Consider the following 17112-nt stretch of genomic DNA (forward strand, 5'->3'; position numbering starts at 1 on the left):
CTGCAATTAGATAGTTAGGGGCTTGTTCAATGCCAGTCTTTCTTTACACATCTGCTGAAATTACTAATAAGGAGTGCCAATTCTGCCAGCCTGAGGTTTTGACTAGCACCCATTACCAAATACCTGAGTCCCATCCCCCACTTAATCAATTGGCAAAATGAAATTCCTAATGGGTCATTTGTAGCAAATTTTTTGATACACATGTACACTTGGAAATTGGTCTGTGGCCACCAAAGTGATCTCACATAGGTTACCTAAAGACCTGGTGCCACTATTAAGTTAGCAATTTCATAAAACCACTTCAGGGTTTCTTCTTTGTAGGTGTGCAATAATGGAAAGGGAACAGACAACAAAAAGTATGAATAATGCCTGTGCAAATTTAACCTTTATTCTCTGTTCACTGTATACAAAACACCATTGCTGCATAGTGATAACTTATTTGCTGTACAGTTGACAGTGTTCATCAACAAACAAGTGTTAAAGAGGTATACACTTAACAAAAGGGCAAAGATAGCCAGTACACATAACTGACAAAAACATACCAGGAACCTGCAACTTCAGCTATAAGCTTTAGCATATAGAAGTACTGCATAATCACCTAATACTTGAGTATTGTATAAAGGGGATAACAAGCATCTACTAATCAACCAAATTAGGAACATGGATGGAGAGAAAAGGTAGAGCTAAAGTTTCTGATATACAACACAGAGTGGCAAGAGGATTTTTTACATAGCTCAGGTTTCTAATGTTGTTAAAATTTAATTAAATAACAGAATCTCACAAATCTTTAGAGGCAAAATGCTTCACATTTATTTACATATGAAATGTGTTTAATACAGTTATAATGGACATAGTGTATAGTAACATTTGACAGCAGCAAGACTTTTAAAGAACTGAACAATTACTACAGTATATCATGCGGATATCTATATATACACAATTTTTTTTAAAAAAGGTACAAAATTTGTTTAGGGATACATACAAGGTAGAAAATGCAAAAGCAAACAAACAAAAATATAACTCTCACAGAGAACTCTATATGAAAGGGACAGTATGGTACCTTTTCTGTACTTCAAGAAAACATAACCAGTTCATTAGGTATATTTTTTGAAATGAGTGAACTAGTTTCAGATGGTCTGTGCTAATGTTGAAAGCCCAACTTTTACTTAAATAGGCTGGTTTATTACCTTCTTGACAGTTGTGGTTTGACATAACATTGAGCACCAGAACATTTGGCATTAGCATACAGAGATGGGAAATACCAACTCATGCAGCCAAGGAATTAAACTGTTTTCTTTCAAAAGCCAGAAAAAAGGAAAATACACAATGCTGTACAATGCTTTGTACTCACTTCTATATAATGTTAAATAATTTATATGATAAAATCCACCATAATTATAAAACATATTTAATTATACCATATTTGTTTGATCACAACAGCCCAGCCCTTTTGTAACAATTTTAACTTTGTGAGACCTTAAAGACCCCTTTGCAATGCCCAAACAAATTATGTACTGATGTCCAATTGTGCAGTTACATTTTTTCAAAAGTGCAATGACTTCCTATGGAGTGTGCACCTTGAATAGTAAACACCTGCTATTTCTGGTGCTACTGCCTAAAATCAATACTGTATTCTCTATAGTTACACAGACTATTTCTTGGGGACCGATTTTCAAAACCGCTTGTGAGATTTAGAAGCACAAGTCCCATTGCTTTTCAAAATCTTCCCTATACATTAAAGCACTGCTTTCTGGTGCAGTTTCATTAACTAAACTTTCTTTCAGAATAATTTTATATATAAAACAGCTTAACAGAACCCAAGCAACTGCCCCTGTATTAAGAACTCTGTTTTAAAGAAACTTACTACAAAACAAACAAACAAAAACCAAAAAAACTGATTTTCCACTAAATATCAATACAAACACGTAACAAAGAGTATAAAAATTGTTAGTTTAAATATATACAAACTCTTTTCAACTGAAATACTGTTTTAATGCTTATTGAGCGTATAGACAAGGAGGTGAAGAGGATACATTTATGTAGAATATATTGCAACAGCCTGAACCGTACTGTTAACACTATTATATGGAGAACTTTCTGTAACAAAAATGTCATTTATATTCCAATGTGGACAGGGATTTTTGCTTCTCAGATATCTGATCACTTTTCAGCTGAACTCAATCTTTTAGATTTGATGAAGGCCATGCCATGTGTTCGCATATGAGTATTTAAGGCTGCTTCAGTTTCAAATGTCTTTGCGCATACTTTGCATTTTCGGTCTGATGCCATGTTGTCAGATGAATCATCTTCATGATTGGGTTTATTTTCTTGCTGATTATCTTCCCCAGACCCATTTTGTTTTGATACTGGCTGAGGTTCCTTCAGCTTATGTACAATGAAGAGATGCCTGGAGAGAGATACGTGAGAGGTATAGCAGAGGCCACATTCCCTGCACTGATACGAAGAGCCATCAGATTTATGCTGTGGGATATGTTCATGAAACTGAAGAAGATTTTCCGTTGTAAAGCCACAAACAGCACATTTGTGAACTTTAAAAACATTTATCTTCAACTTCTTCAATGGCTGAGTGATTGCTCCTCTTGGAGGCCTGAATTCTGGAACAGGTTCTTCCAACTTACGCTTTGGACTGGGAACCTAAAACCAAGAAAAGTACATTTTTATGCAGTTATAAATAACAGACCTCCTCATGAATGTTCATCTCTTGTAGACTAAACAAACATCCATTGATATGTTTCAATAATTCCCTGCTAAATCCAACCTCTGAAATAACAGAAACAACCATCAGTGTTAACAAGAATCAGTTCCTTAATATATTGTACTAGAGATTGATTTTGCTAGGTCTGGTACAGTAACAGCATTTGGCACATTGTACGAACATTGATAAATGCAATCTAGTAATCACTGTATTAAAATGTAATATTTAATGATAAAGCAATGGACATATTTAGGATGTCATTCTATTAGTACTTTAATGATTGCTTTCACAATCTCAATCGTAATTTTATTCCATACATGATGATGACGACTATAGATTACCTCCTGATGATTTGTGGCCAGAAGGAGATACTGAAAAAAGATGAATCACTGAGTAAAACTTTTCATTACTACTTTACAAACCACTCTGTTTCTTCGTTTTACTGCCCAAGGTCTGTATTTTTCAAGAATCCTCCACTTACCTGTTTGGCCCAGAGAATCCACATTATATTTCAAGACTATACACCTAACATGACCCCATTTAAAAAAAGATTTTTAAAAGGGGGGAGGGAAATTTCATAGTAACAAAGTTTTGTTAAACAGTCACACAAAAATTCCCTTTAAAAAAATGTGTGCTGGTATCACTGCTATCAGCCTCTGACTCAGAGATGTATATATTTCTTAGTATACAGAATGAGTTTATCATAAAACACTGAACAAGCATCATTTACATTCACCCTGCAACACAACAGTTCTGATAGCACATACAGTCACTTTAGTTTTCTCTTCACTTCTAATATGCTTCACCACACTGAACACTAATTCCAATATACCATTTATTTCTGGCAAACACAAAGAACAATTTATTCAATATGGAAATAAATTTTGATCAAAAAAATTCAAAGATTTGATTGATGTAATTAAAAATGGGGACATTTCCATTGCTTTGAAAGAAATTCCCAGGCATCAAATGGAAAACGAGGCCGGTCTCAATAAAACCAAGATACTTGATATATACCATGAAAACACAGAGCCGTTTTTTGATCAGCCTTCCTCTGGCCAAGGAGGACAGGTCAGTGCTTGTCAACACTGCTCACCCATCCAGCACATAGGAGGACTTGCCTTATTATTCTAAGGATGACTTCAAATTTTTCATTTTTAAGTTACTATTTTAAAGTAAGCCCTAATTTGTATTATTATTGTGAGATGATTGTTCAGTGTCCTATGTGAATTAGTTTGGAGTCGCCTGACTGCCAGTAAATGTTGGGTCCATGTAATAAAACTATCAATCATCAATAACTTGGCATCAATGTTTGAAGTCCTACCAGGCACACCAAGGACTGGATAATCAAGGGGACTGTACTATTCTCGCACATGCAGTGGTGCTCCCTCTGGCACAGATTGAGCAGTGGTGGGCAGCCAGCAGCCTATGGGCTGCATGCGGCCCATCAGGATTCTGCATGTGACCTGCATGTGTCTCCTCTATCCCCCCATGCCTCTCTCATGCTGGGAGACCTACACTTATCTACTCCTGTCCCTCCCTCCCAGCACTTCTGGGGTGTGAATCAGCTAATTCACGGTGCTCCAGAAGTGATGGGACGGAGAGGGAGGAGAAAGGATGCTTGGGGGAGGAGGCAGGGAAGAGATTGGGTGGAGGTTTGAGGAAAGGGGTGGAGTGGGGACAGAGTGGAGGATCGAGCAGTTCCTGGCAAAATGAGAAGTGACACACATTTAAAGCAAGGGCACATGTGAGGTGCATGCTGATTGCATATAACATTGTGAGAGCCATGTGCTCCCTTCATTTCTTTGTTACTTTTGCTGACAATTTAATATGTCAGTAAGCATGGATCACTTTGTGTTGAAAAGACATGATACAGAAGGAGAAGCAAGTGCGTATTTTGAGGGTTATGTTTAGTGCACATGCCCAATTTCAAAGGTGTAGCCACTGAGATAAAGGAGGCAACTCATGTGGCCCACTCACTAGTCTTGATTTCCCATCGCTGGGATTGAGGAACACAGACAGGGGATTCTGAGGTGTACTTCTAGCTTCTGCTTCTATCTAAGCTGTAGCTGAAAAAACTTAAAAAACAACTAATAGTCTAGCAGCACCTTAAAGACTAACACAACATGTAGATGGTATCATGAGCTTTTGTGAGCACAACCCACTTCTTCATATGAAGTGGGCTGTGCCCATGAAAGCTCATACCATCTACATATTTTGTTAGTCTTTAAGGTGCTGCTGGACTATTAGTTGTTTTTTAAGTTTTTCCAGTTACAGAGTAACTTGGCTACTCCTCTGAAGCTTTTAAGCTATAGCTGTTTGGTTGATAAAGAATTCTGGTTTTCAGGGCTTCCAACACAGCACCTCTGAAAAGGTGCTAGAGAAACAACTCACCAAGATATATGCTGAATTCTCCATCACTTGAAGTCTTTAAATGTCTACATGTCTTTCTAACAAACATGCCCTAGTTTAACCACAAGATAAGGACCTGAAGGATGACCTGATGGAGCGAAATGCTTTGCCTATATTTTACAGGAGATCAGACTAGACCAGAGGTTCTCAAATTTCAATGCACTATGACCCCCTTCTGACAACAAAAAATACTATATGATCCCAAAGCCTGAGCCCCACCGCCCTGGGGAGCGTGGGGGGGGGGGGGCAAAGTCCCGGACTTCAGCCCAAGTCAGGGAGCCCATGTAACCTGAGCCTTGACATTCATGGCTGAAGGCTTTAACTTCATCCCTGGGTGATGGGACTCCTGCTTCAGCTTCAGCCCCCAGCCCCAGCAAGTTTAAGTCAGCCATGGCGACCCCATTAAAATGGTGGTCCACAGCTACAGAATTGCTGGACTAGATAGTCCCTTCCAGCCCAAAAAATTATGTATAGGGCCCTCCAAATTCACAGCCAAGAAAAATGCATCACAGACTGTGAAATCTGGTGTCCTGCAAGAAATCAAGTATTTTGTGTACTTTTTACTCTACACTGTACAGATTTCAGAGGGAGACCAGAGCTTCTCAAATAGGGGGTCATGGCCTAAAAGGCAGTTGTGGGGGCAGGGGTCACAAGACGATTAAGAGACATTGTGGCATTGCCACCCTTACTTCTGTGCTGTGGTCAGAAAGCAGTGGCTGTTGGCCAGCACCCAGCCCTGAAGGCAGCAGACTGCCATCAGCAGCAACACAGAAATGAGATGGCAATGCCATACCATGCCGCCTTTACTTGTGTGGTGCTGCCTTCAGAGATATCTGGCTGGAGAGTATCGGCTGCTGGCTAAGGGCCCAGTTCTGCAGGCAGCAGGGCAGAAGTAAGGGTAACAATACCTTACCATGCCATCCTTACTTCTGCACTGCTGGTGGTGGCTCTGTGTTCAGAGCTGGGCTCCCAGTCCGTAGCTACTGCTCTCCAGCTACATAGCTCTGAAGGCAGCACCACCACCTGCAGTAGTTCAGAAGTAAAGGTATCAGTACTGCATCTTACCCCACTCCCAATAACCTAGTGATCCTCCCCCTGCCAAAATTCCTTTTTTGGGGTCAGGACCCCTACAATTACAACTACATGAAATTACAGATTTCAATAGCTGAAATAATGAAATTTACTACTTTTAAAATCCTGTGACCATGAAATTGATCAAAATGGACTGGGAATTTGCTAGGGCCTTAACTATAAAAAAGTGTTACTTCACACAAACAAGAACAGAACAAAAAATGCACTGTTGAAAGAAATACTTCTGAAGTGTTTACCTTTGTGTCTTCTTTTACATCACTTTCTTCTATATTGGTTGATTCTGTCATTTCTTTCACATCAGGGTCTTTGATACCATGCATCAACTGAATATGTTTTTCTAACATCAGCCTTTTAGTAAAAGTACGTCGTGAATCTGGGCAGTGTCTGTATAAGTGCAAAGCAGAAATAGAAATGGTCAAATGTTTACCATTTTTATAAACAATCTTTTATTTTTTATTTTTTTAAAGACAGATATGAAGTACTGTGTTATATACAGGCATCAATGCAATTTGTTAAAAGAAATACTAATATTTTTCTAGCCAAGTTTGCATACACAAGTATTAACACGTAAACAAAATTGCCAAATACCAAATTAGGCAAAAATATGTGAGCAAATTAACCACTCTCTTGCAGTGAATATCTCTGAGGCATCATCTTAGAAACTGGCATATGGGGAGACCAAGTGAAAAAGGACAGTTACTTTTCATAACTGGTGTTCTTTGAAATATGTTGCTCATGTCCATTCCAAGTGAGGCGTGTGAATGACAGACATGTTCACAGTTGCTGAGAGGATTTTACCCTAGCAGGATTCCATAGGTAGGCAAGGGAGACCCCTAGAGTGGCACCAGTATGACTAGGTACATAGCACCCTGCTGACCACCTCCCCCCTCAGGGTACGTCTACACAGCAGAGCTAAACTTGAAATAAGCTACGCAACTAGAGTTACGCTAATTGCGTAGCTCAAGTCGAAATAGCTTATTTTGAATTTGAGCATGTCTACATAGCACTTATTTCAAAACAGAGCACTCTTCCTCCGACTTCCCTTATTCCTCATACAATGAAGTTTAGAGAAGTCGGAGTAAGATGCCCGTTATTTCAAATTTATTTTGAAATAACGGGCATGCTGTGTAGACACTAAATGCATTATTTTTGAATAATGAACATTATTCAAAAATAATGCTGCTGTGTAGACATACCCCCCAATTCCTTCTTGTAAGTTACTCTGACAGAGAGGAGTCAGGAGGGTTTTAGAACGGACATGAAGAACACATCTCAAAGAACACCAGTTATGAAAAGTAACTGTCTTTTCTTCTCTGAGTGATTGCTCTTGTGCATTCCAAGTTCTCACCAGCAGAGGGTCAGAGATCACCAGTCTGCAACACTACCCTTCCAAATGCAGCATCCTCCCTAGCCTGCCATTGGATGGCACAGTGGGATGTAAATGTATGTACCGAGGACCATGGGGCCGCTCAACATATGTCTTGGACGGGATCATGTGCAAGAAAAGCCATTGACAAGGCCTGACCCCAGGTCGAATGGGCTGACAATTGAGGGGCTGGCACCTTCGCTATGTTGGAACAAGTACGAATATACCCCATGATCCAGGAGGATATCCTCTGGGCAGTGACCGGTAGCTCCTTCATCCTTTCTGCTACTGCAACAAACAATTGATTAGAATTCCTGAACGACTTAGTACATTCAAGGTAAAAAGCTAAGGCATGCCTGACATCCATGGAATGCAGAGACCTAAGGGTACGTCTAGACTACATGCCTCTGGCGACAGAGACATGTAGATTAGGATACCGGACATAGTAAAATGAAGCGGCGATTTAAATAATCGCCGCTTCATTTAAATTTACATGGCTGCCGCGCTGAGCCGACAAACAGCTGATCAGCTGTTTGTCAGCTCAGCGCGATAGTCTGGACGCTCCCCTGCCGACATCAAAGGTATTTGTCATTAAAGGTATGGCATACCTGGGTGGTCGACAAATACCTTTGATGTCGACAGGGGAGCGTCCAGACTATCGCGCTGAGCCGACAAACAGCTGATCAGCTGTTTGTCGGCCCAGCGCGGCAGCCATGTAAATTTAAATGAAGCGGCGATTATTTAAATCGCCGCTTCATTTTACTATGTCTGGTACCCTAATCTACATGCCTCTGTCGCCTGAGGCATGTAGTCTAGACTTACCCAAAGTGAGGCTTAGGGTGAAACACCGGTAGGAAAACGTCTTGTGACATATGAAAATGGGAAACCACTTTTGGGAGAAATTAAGGATGAGATTTCCACTGAATCGTATCTTTAAATAAAACTGTATAAGGGGGTTCCAACATTAACACTTTTAGTTCAGAAACTCATCTGGCTGAAGTAATGGGCACCAAAAATACAACTTTAATTGACAAATACAATAAAGAACAAGTAGTTAATGGCTTGAAAGGTGAAGCTATTAGTTTTGACAATAGCAGGTTTAGATCCCACTGGGGCACTGGGTCCCTCATGTGAGTATACAGACTGTCCAATCTTTTAAGGAACTGGCTCACCAAGCAGTCCACAAATGCTGAAATATCCCCTCCTCCCCTGACCCAGGGTAGACCGCTGAAATTGCGGCATATGTACCCTACTGGAGGAAGTGGCCAGCCATCGTTATTTCAAACCCACAAGGTACTCTAGAGTAAGGAGAACTGAAGCCTGCAATGACTGGGTACCCCGCCGTATGGCCCACAAAGCAAAACTTTTCCACCTGGAAGCATATGTGGCCTGCGTAGGTTTCCTACTAACAACACTGCCCTCACTCCCTCTGAGCACTGCTGTTCCAATGTGCTCAATCATGGAGCCTCCAGGCCATCAGGTGTAAAGCCTAGAGGTTGGGGTGCAGCAATGTGCCGTGGTTCTGGGACAGCAAGTCTGGGAGCAAATAGAGGGGGACCAGCGGCCCTACCGACAGCTGATGGAGCCTCGTACACCAATGTTGCTTGGGCCAGGCTGATGCTATCAAAATGAGGTCCACACTGCCCTTGTGAACTTTGGTCAGCACCCTGTGAATTAAGGGGAAGGGGAGGAAACACGTACAGAAGACCCTTCCTCCAGTGGATTTAGAAGGTGTTGTCTAGGGAGCCCTTTCTCCTGCCCAAGTAAGACCAGAAGGCTCGGCATTTCCTGTTTTCACTCATAGTGAAGAGATCCAAATGGAGACAACCCCACTTCTGGAAAAGCCACTGCACAACCTTCCACCTAAGGGACCACGAGTGAGTTTGGAATGAGCAGCTGAGGTTGTCTGCCAGTGAGTTCTGAGACCCCGGCAGGTAAGAGGCCAACAAGTGCATCTTGTTGCGCATGCTCAACTCCCACAGGGACATCGCTTCCTTGCACAGGGAAATAAAATGAGCACCACCCTCTCTGTTGATATATAACACTGCTGTAGTGTTGTCCATGTGAACTGAGACACGCTTTCCCCGATTTTGCCAAAAAGGCTACAGAGGCCAACCCCACTGCCCTGAGCACCTTTACATTGATGTGCACTGCACATTCTGCCTGCAACCAGATGCCCTAAGTCCAGAGACCGCCCAAATGAGCACCCCATCCCAAAGTTGGAGGAGTCGATTACTAAAGTCAGGGTGGGCCATGGGGAGTAAAATGGAACCCCCGGTACATGTTCAGAACATCCAGACATCACTGAAGGACATCTATCACTGACAGCCGGATGGTTAGCATCCTGTCAAGATAGTGCTGAGATGGCTCATACACGCTGGACAGAGATGAAGCCTCATAAAGGGGACAACGTGGGTGCAGAAAACCATGTGTCCCAACACTCATAGGCAAATCCTGACTGTCGTAACAGGATGGGCCCCCAGACCCCAAATCAGTCTGCACGTGCTCTCAAAATGGGGCTGGAGGAGGAATGCCCTGGCTGCCAGAGAGTCCAAATGTGTCCCTGCGAACTCTGTGATCTGCGTGGGCAACAGAGTCAACTTCTGAAGGTTTAGTAAGAGGTCTAAACCAGCTGAACATGGTTGTGGTGAGTTCCACGTGAGCTCGGACCACCAATTTGTAGGGCCCCTTGATCAGTCAGTCATCCAGGTAAGGGAAGACTTGAGCTCCTCTGTGCCATGCACTTTGTGAAGACCCTTGTTATGGCAGACAGGCTGAAAGGTAACACCTTGAACTGACAGTGGGAACCACCCACTGTAAAACAAAGGAACCTTCTGTGAGCCAGAACTATGGCCACATGAAAATACACATATTTCAGATTGAGGGCAGTCTCCCGGATTCAGTGAAGGGATAACTGAGGCCAGAGATACCATACGGAATTTTAACTTTTTCAGGTATTTATTCAGACCGCATAGTAGGTCTAATATGGGACATAACCTGCTCTTGGCCTTACAGATAAGGAAATCATGGGAATAAACCCCAGTGCCCCTGAATGGTAGAGGGACTTCCTCTACTGACCCTATATCGAGAAGCATCTGCAACTCCTATTGCAGGAGTTGCTCATGAGAGGTGTCCCTGAAAAGGGACAGTGCAGGGAAATGGGAAGATGAGGTACCCACAAGCTGGATAGAATATCCCATCTTCACCATGCCTAGAACCCACTTGTCCAATGTGATTCGGGCCCAGGTACGTTAAAAATGGGACAAGCAGTCCCCAAACATAGGAACAAGATCTAAGAAGGAGAAAGGTATAGTGCCCTTGGGTGCACCTTCAAAAGTTCTTCCTAGGCCCTGGAGACTGCCTGGAAGACTAGGCCTGGTTATTGGTGCTCCCACTGCCACTTCTATTAACACATGGGGGGGGGGGAGCTATTCTGCTCCTGTCGCTGATGGGGAGGATAATATCTAGGAGCAGAGTTGGCTTGAAATGTCTTCACTGTGTTGTAGGTGTGTAAAAGCCCAAGGACTTTAATGTAGCCCTTTTGTCCTTCAAAATGTGCAGCCTAGAATCCATTTCTTCTGCAAACAAGCTGGAACCTTCAAAAGGAACGTCCTGTATCATATTCTGAACCTCTGTAGGAATTCTGGACACGTGAAGCCAAGAATTCCGTCTCATAACTATGCCCGTAGATGTAGACTGGACTGCAGAGTCCGCAGCATCAAGAGCTGCCTGAAGGGAGGTTAGGGATATTACTCTCCCTTCCTCTAGGAAGGACACAAACGCGGATCTAGAGTCCGACGGGAGGAGTTCTTTAAATTTTGCCCATGGTCACCCATATATTATAATTGTAGGCTACCCAGGAAGTAAACTTTCCTCTTCAACAGGTCTAGCCTCTTCGAATCCTTGGTCTTGGGAGTGGGGCCCTGGTTTACCTTGGTATTCCTTAGCATTGGCACATCTTCCACCAGGGTGCCAGGTTGTGGGTGTGTATACAAGTACTGATGCTCAACCCCTTCAGCAGTCAAAGGGATAGAAGCTGGGGTCTGCCAGAGGGTTTTCATGGTGGAGAAGATAGTCTTCATAAAAGGGAGTAATCCTGGATGACTGCCCCAGAGACAAAATGTCTTCCAAAGGATCCAAATGCTCCACCATCTCCTTGATTTGCAGACCCATACTCTGTGTCATGTGCCTCTTGATGCATCCTATTGTCCATAGGGGGTAGCGATGTTGCTGCCTCCACTTCCACCTCATCCAGAGATGATGAAGATGAGGGGTCTTGCAGCACCCCTTCTTTCTGTCTCATATCCAGTACTGGGACTGGTATAGAGGGCACATGCTCTTGGTCATTGGCATTGCAGTGCTATGACGTGGGCAGTACTGGATGCGGCAACACTCCTGGAACCTGGTGCCATTGGTCCTCACCGGAATGGGAAGCCTGTCCTGACTGTGGGCTTGGTACTGAACGGGACTCCACCGGTGTCCTGAAAGGCTGGGTAGCAGGTATCTAAGACCCTGATGTGGTTTGCTGGGACAACTGCAACACTACAGCGTGCTCTCTGCCTAGGACCACTGAGGGAGTGCCCCTGCTGACAGAAACCACTGAAATGGACCTGGGAAATCCCGCTTGCATCTGGTGGTACACCCAAGGAGTCCAGAAAGGCCACTGAGGTGGGACCTGCTACTGAGGAGGCCAGTATTAGGCCAGTTCTGGCCTCTTCTCTGGTTGTCTCTGTGCTGAATAGCACTGCCTCTTGGACCCATGGCCATGCAGTTCTGACTCTGACGTGGATGTGAAACATGGAGAGGAACCACGCTGCAATGGCAGCCTCTGTGCAGGTGTGATGTCACCATGAAGATTCCACCTTGATGAATAGGAGCCCTCCCAGAAGCAGTGCCAAAGCAAACAGTGTTGCCCAGGAAGATTCTGCCTTGAACAGGAGCTCACACTGGAGTGGTGCAGAGATTGTTGTTCCCAGCTCCGTGACACCTGCTGTGTCAAGGTGATCAATTTTGGCTCTTTTGGGTCAAAATTCACTTAAGACTTAGAGCTGGGAGAATGAAATCTTGTTATCCATATTGAATGATTAAAAGTTAAAAGACCTGAACTTAATATGACCTGGCTTAGGGTCTACCATAACTTGAACACTAAGCAGAGGATAGTGAGTTACATCTAACTGAAAGTCACAGAAGATGGAAACAGGTTTTATTTCTGGTGGTGTAGAGTCTATTTGGGACTCAATTGTATCTGACACTTTACATCCAGTGTTTAAAGGAAGAGGTGACTAGAATCAATTGAGTCCTTGTCTTGTCTCAGTGATCACTTGAGCAAAAATCATTGATAAAATCTTGTGTAGACTGACCTTGGACCCAACATGCAGGCAATGTGTTGAAGGGCAGCGCAAAGGAGGCAATGGTGGTGAGGTACCATATTACCTAGTGAAATCAGTGGCGCTGAAATCACTAAGGACTGGAATTTGACCACAGAACTGATACTTTCATAACAAAGACTCCATTTTTACTATTTAAAAAGTAAACCAATGTAACAGAAAACTGCAATGCTCTCTGGTAACTTTTTAAAAATCAAACTTTAAACTTTATTGAAAAGATTGGATAGTTTGCAATTGAAAATATTTGACCTGCACTTAAGGCAACTGATTTAACTTTGTGTAAAATTTTACATAATAAAGGATGGCATTTTTTTGGAAAATGTTCAACTATATTGATATAATTTTGATCAGAGCTACTTCTGACGTGGTATTTGCGTGTGGTTGTGGTTTATTGTGTAGGTCCTTTTTTATTTCTTCTCAACAAAAAATCCAGAGGGGTGAAGGAGGCTGCCAAAACTGTTTGAATTGGGCCTCACACTTCCTAAAGCCGGCCCTGCTTGGAATGTACATGAGCAATCACTCAAAGAAGAACTGAAGTATTTGAGCTCCTCCCCCCTCTCATCTTCTGTCCACATCACCAGTGAATAAAATTAGACATACCCATTCTACAACTCCCCCTCAATCCAAGATTTATCTGGGCAACAAACACCTCTCCTACAGTCTGAACTTGGATTCCAATTCATTATTATTATTCATTTTACTGTAGTGCCTAGTCTTATTTATAAACCAAGATCCCATTGACCTAGCCACTATTGAAACATCTCAGTCTGACCTTGCCCCTGGCTTCTTGTAAGTCTCCGGGCTTGATTCACTTTCCTCTTTGAACTAAGCATCTATTCTTAGCTCCCTTTTGACATCACTTGCGCTTGCTGTTCTTGGCAAGCATCCAGGATAGTCAAGAGAGCAGTCTTATCTCCCCATCGGGCTTGCTCTCTCAGCTGGCGGTGGTTGTGGGGCTCACGGCCTCCCAAGTGACATTGGATATTATAGGAACTATCTCTATACCCCAAGTGATGTTTTGGTTGGGGATGGGGTATTCTAGAATGGTCCCTGGAAGGGTGTGCCCAGAAGAGTATAGGAGAAAGAGAGAAAATATACTCCAATATTCTCTTTCAAAATATATCTATTTTCAGGAATTAACAGTTTCTATGATAATTACTTTGCTAATTCAGAATAGACCATAATTGTTGTGATTCTGAAATTAAAAAAAGAACATATATTGTCTTAAAGGCTATTCAAGTCCAAAACTTGTTCCACTTGTCAAGTTCATCACGTGACGAGTGGAACAAGTGGAACAGTGGCCAACCAGATCACAAAACGAGTGACTAATACAACTCAATACTGTTTAACAGATCAACTGAAATCAGCTTGAAATGGATACGAGTATGGCAGACCCTGCCTAATAACCAATGAGGTGGCAAACCCCATAATATGCTTATTATTTTAAGTCCATAAAGCAATATGCTGTATCAGTAGTTCTCCAGTTTTCCAAATAACTGAACCCCTATTTAGGAGTCTGATTTGTCTTGCCTACCTTCAAGTTTCACTTCACTTAAAAACTACTTGCTTGCAAAATCAGACATAAAAGTACATAAGTGTCACAGTATGCTGTTACTGAAATATTGCTTACTTTCTTGTTTTTACCAGATAATTATAAAATAAATCAATTGGATTATAAATCTTGTACTACATTTCAGTGTGAAGGATATACACTAGTATAAACAAGTCATTGTCTGTTTGAAATTTGAATTTGTACTGACTCTGCTAATGCTTTTTACAGAGCCTGTGGTAAAGCTAGGCAAATGTCTAGATGACTTATACCCCATGAGTTACATTTACCCTGGTTGTGAACCACTGTGCTATATTATACATAAGTGGGACAGCCCAGCCTGGATACTGACTAACCTAATTAGATTCTTGGTTTTGCATATATAAGCAGTGCACATAAACTGACAACAGCCTCTACTTTTCTCTCTACCTTTGTCTCCATTTATCTCAAAGTACATTAAAAGTAGAACTTACGAGCAGGTATAAACTTTCCTAATGCCTTTGTGTTTGATACGATTGTGGCGACATAGACTATGGGATGAACTGAAAGATTTGTCACATTGTCGACAAGGATGTTTCTTCATTTGCTTTAAAGAAGGGAAAATGAATAAAATATTAACTAGCAAGATAATCAAAAGCAGTAAGTAGATATCTTTCAAAAATAACAGAGTAAGGTTACTTACCAAAATCTTTTATTCTTTGAGGATATTGCCTCTCTAAGATAATAATGTAGGAGTCACTGGTCCCAGTTTCTAAACTCCGTGAATATTAAGAGGCATGCACACACTGAGCAGTATTGAAAATATTAACTAAAAAAAGAGGTGCCCTTGCTCCCTTTTCAATTCTTCTCTGCCACCAAAGACAGAGGGGAAAAAAGGAGGATCAGCTTGAATTTACATATTTTTAGAGAATTCCAGTTAATAACCCTTTCACCACTGCGAAATTGCCTCTGCAGATTTTCACTCTGATAGATTAGCAAGTAGCACACAACTACAGGAGGAAGGATGAGGGGCATCTAATTGAAAATAGACTGAAGCACTGGTCTCTCAAATTTGATTGGTGATGATTTCATCGCACAACAATGACCCACAGAAAAGATCCTTAAATAGGGATATGGAAAGAGGGGGTATAGCATGGCATTACACTGTAGGACATAAGACTTCTTCATAATTTTGAAGATCTAATGGTTTTATATTACAGACTACCATGTAGAAGGAAGTGGGATAAACAAAACTGACAATGAAGGAAAGAAGCAGAACAATCTATGTCAGTTCATTCTGAGCTCTCAGGAGATTTTTTTCAGATTTTACTTGCTTGAAATAGATATAACTCTTGAGAGTCTATATGTACAGATCATGGATCTATCTGTAAAAGAGATGAACTGCCTAGGTGACATTTCTAAATTGTTTGGTCCTATCTAAATTAGGGCTGTAGATTAATTGCAGTTAACTCACATGATTAACTCAAAAATTAATTGTAGTTAATCAGACGGTTACATAATAGAATGCTAATTGAAATTAACAACTATTTTGGGATATTTTTCTATATTTTCAAATATATTGATTTCTATTACCACACAGAATATAAAGCAATACAGTGCTCATTTTATTATTTTTGGTTACAAATATCTGCACTATAAAAATATTAAACAAAAGAAATAGTACTTTTCAATTCACCACTTACAAGAACTGGAATGCAATCTCTATCGTGAAAAGTGCAATTTACAAATGCAATGTTTTTCTTGTTGTTACATAACTGCTCTAAAAAACAATGTAAAACTTTAGAGCCTACAAGTCCACTTAGTCCTACTTCTTGTTCAGCCATTCGCTAAGACAAATAAGTTTGTTTACATTTATAGGAAATAAGCTGCCAACTTCTTATTTACAATGTTACCTCAAAATGAGAATTGGTGTTTGCATAGCACTTTTATAGCCAGCATTGCAAAGTATTTACGTGCCAGATATGCTAAACATTCGTATGTCCAGGGCTTGCCAAGCGGTGATGAGCCCCGCTCGCCAGCCGCGCGGTTCGGCATGCTATGCATGTGCTAACTGCGCTGTGCCAGCTTGTAATCTACTTACCACAGGCGAGTAGATTACACTAATTGTCGAGCCCTGCATATGTCCATGCCCATTTAAAAATATTAATTACATTTGTGACTGAGCCCCTTGGGTGAGAACGGTATGTCTCCTGCTCTGTTTTACTCACATTCTGCCATATATTTCATGTTATATCAGTCTTGGATATGACTCAGCACATGTTCAAGACCACATTCACAGCTCACAGACCTAAAGTTTAAGAATATGAAGTGCTGTCCAAACTATGTGAGGGATGAGGGGTGGAACATGGTTTCTTCCACCAGTCTTAAAAGAGCAACACTCCAATGCAAAAACTATAGAACTCAAACCACCAAAAAAGAAAATCAACTTTTTGCTATTGGAATCGGAATCAGATAATGAAAATGAACATGCATTAATCTACTCTACTTTAATCATTCTCAAGCCAAACCCATCATCAGCATGGACGCATACCCCCTGGAACGGTGGCTGAAGCGAGAAGGGACATGTAAATCTTAAGCACAGTTAGCTGGT

At 41.6% G+C, this 17112-nt stretch overlaps 1 protein-coding gene across 17 annotated transcripts in view; it reads right to left on the reverse strand.

Moving 5' to 3' along the window:
- Window positions 1-352: 352 nt before the first annotated feature.
- ZNF532 (zinc finger protein 532) overlaps window positions 353-17112 on the reverse strand; it is a 99056-nt gene continuing 82296 nt past the window's right edge. For all 17 annotated transcript variants that reach the window (XM_075932609.2, XM_075932607.2, XM_089779446.1 and 14 more), the window contains 3 exons: window positions 14996-15108; window positions 6457-6604; window positions 353-2655 (listed from right to left, as the gene is read on the reverse strand). In XM_075932609.2, coding sequence (XP_075788724.1) covers window positions 2161-2655; window positions 6457-6604; window positions 14996-15108 — 756 coding nt within the window. In that variant the 3' untranslated portion in view covers window positions 353-2160. The remainder of the gene's footprint in view (window positions 2656-6456; window positions 6605-14995; window positions 15109-17112) is intronic.

The sequence above is a fragment of the Pelodiscus sinensis genome, chromosome 6 (assembly GCF_052426305.1).
Source record: "Pelodiscus sinensis isolate ZL-2025 chromosome 6, ASM5242630v1, whole genome shotgun sequence".
In the NCBI taxonomy this organism is placed as follows: Eukaryota; Metazoa; Chordata; order Testudines; family Trionychidae; genus Pelodiscus; species Pelodiscus sinensis.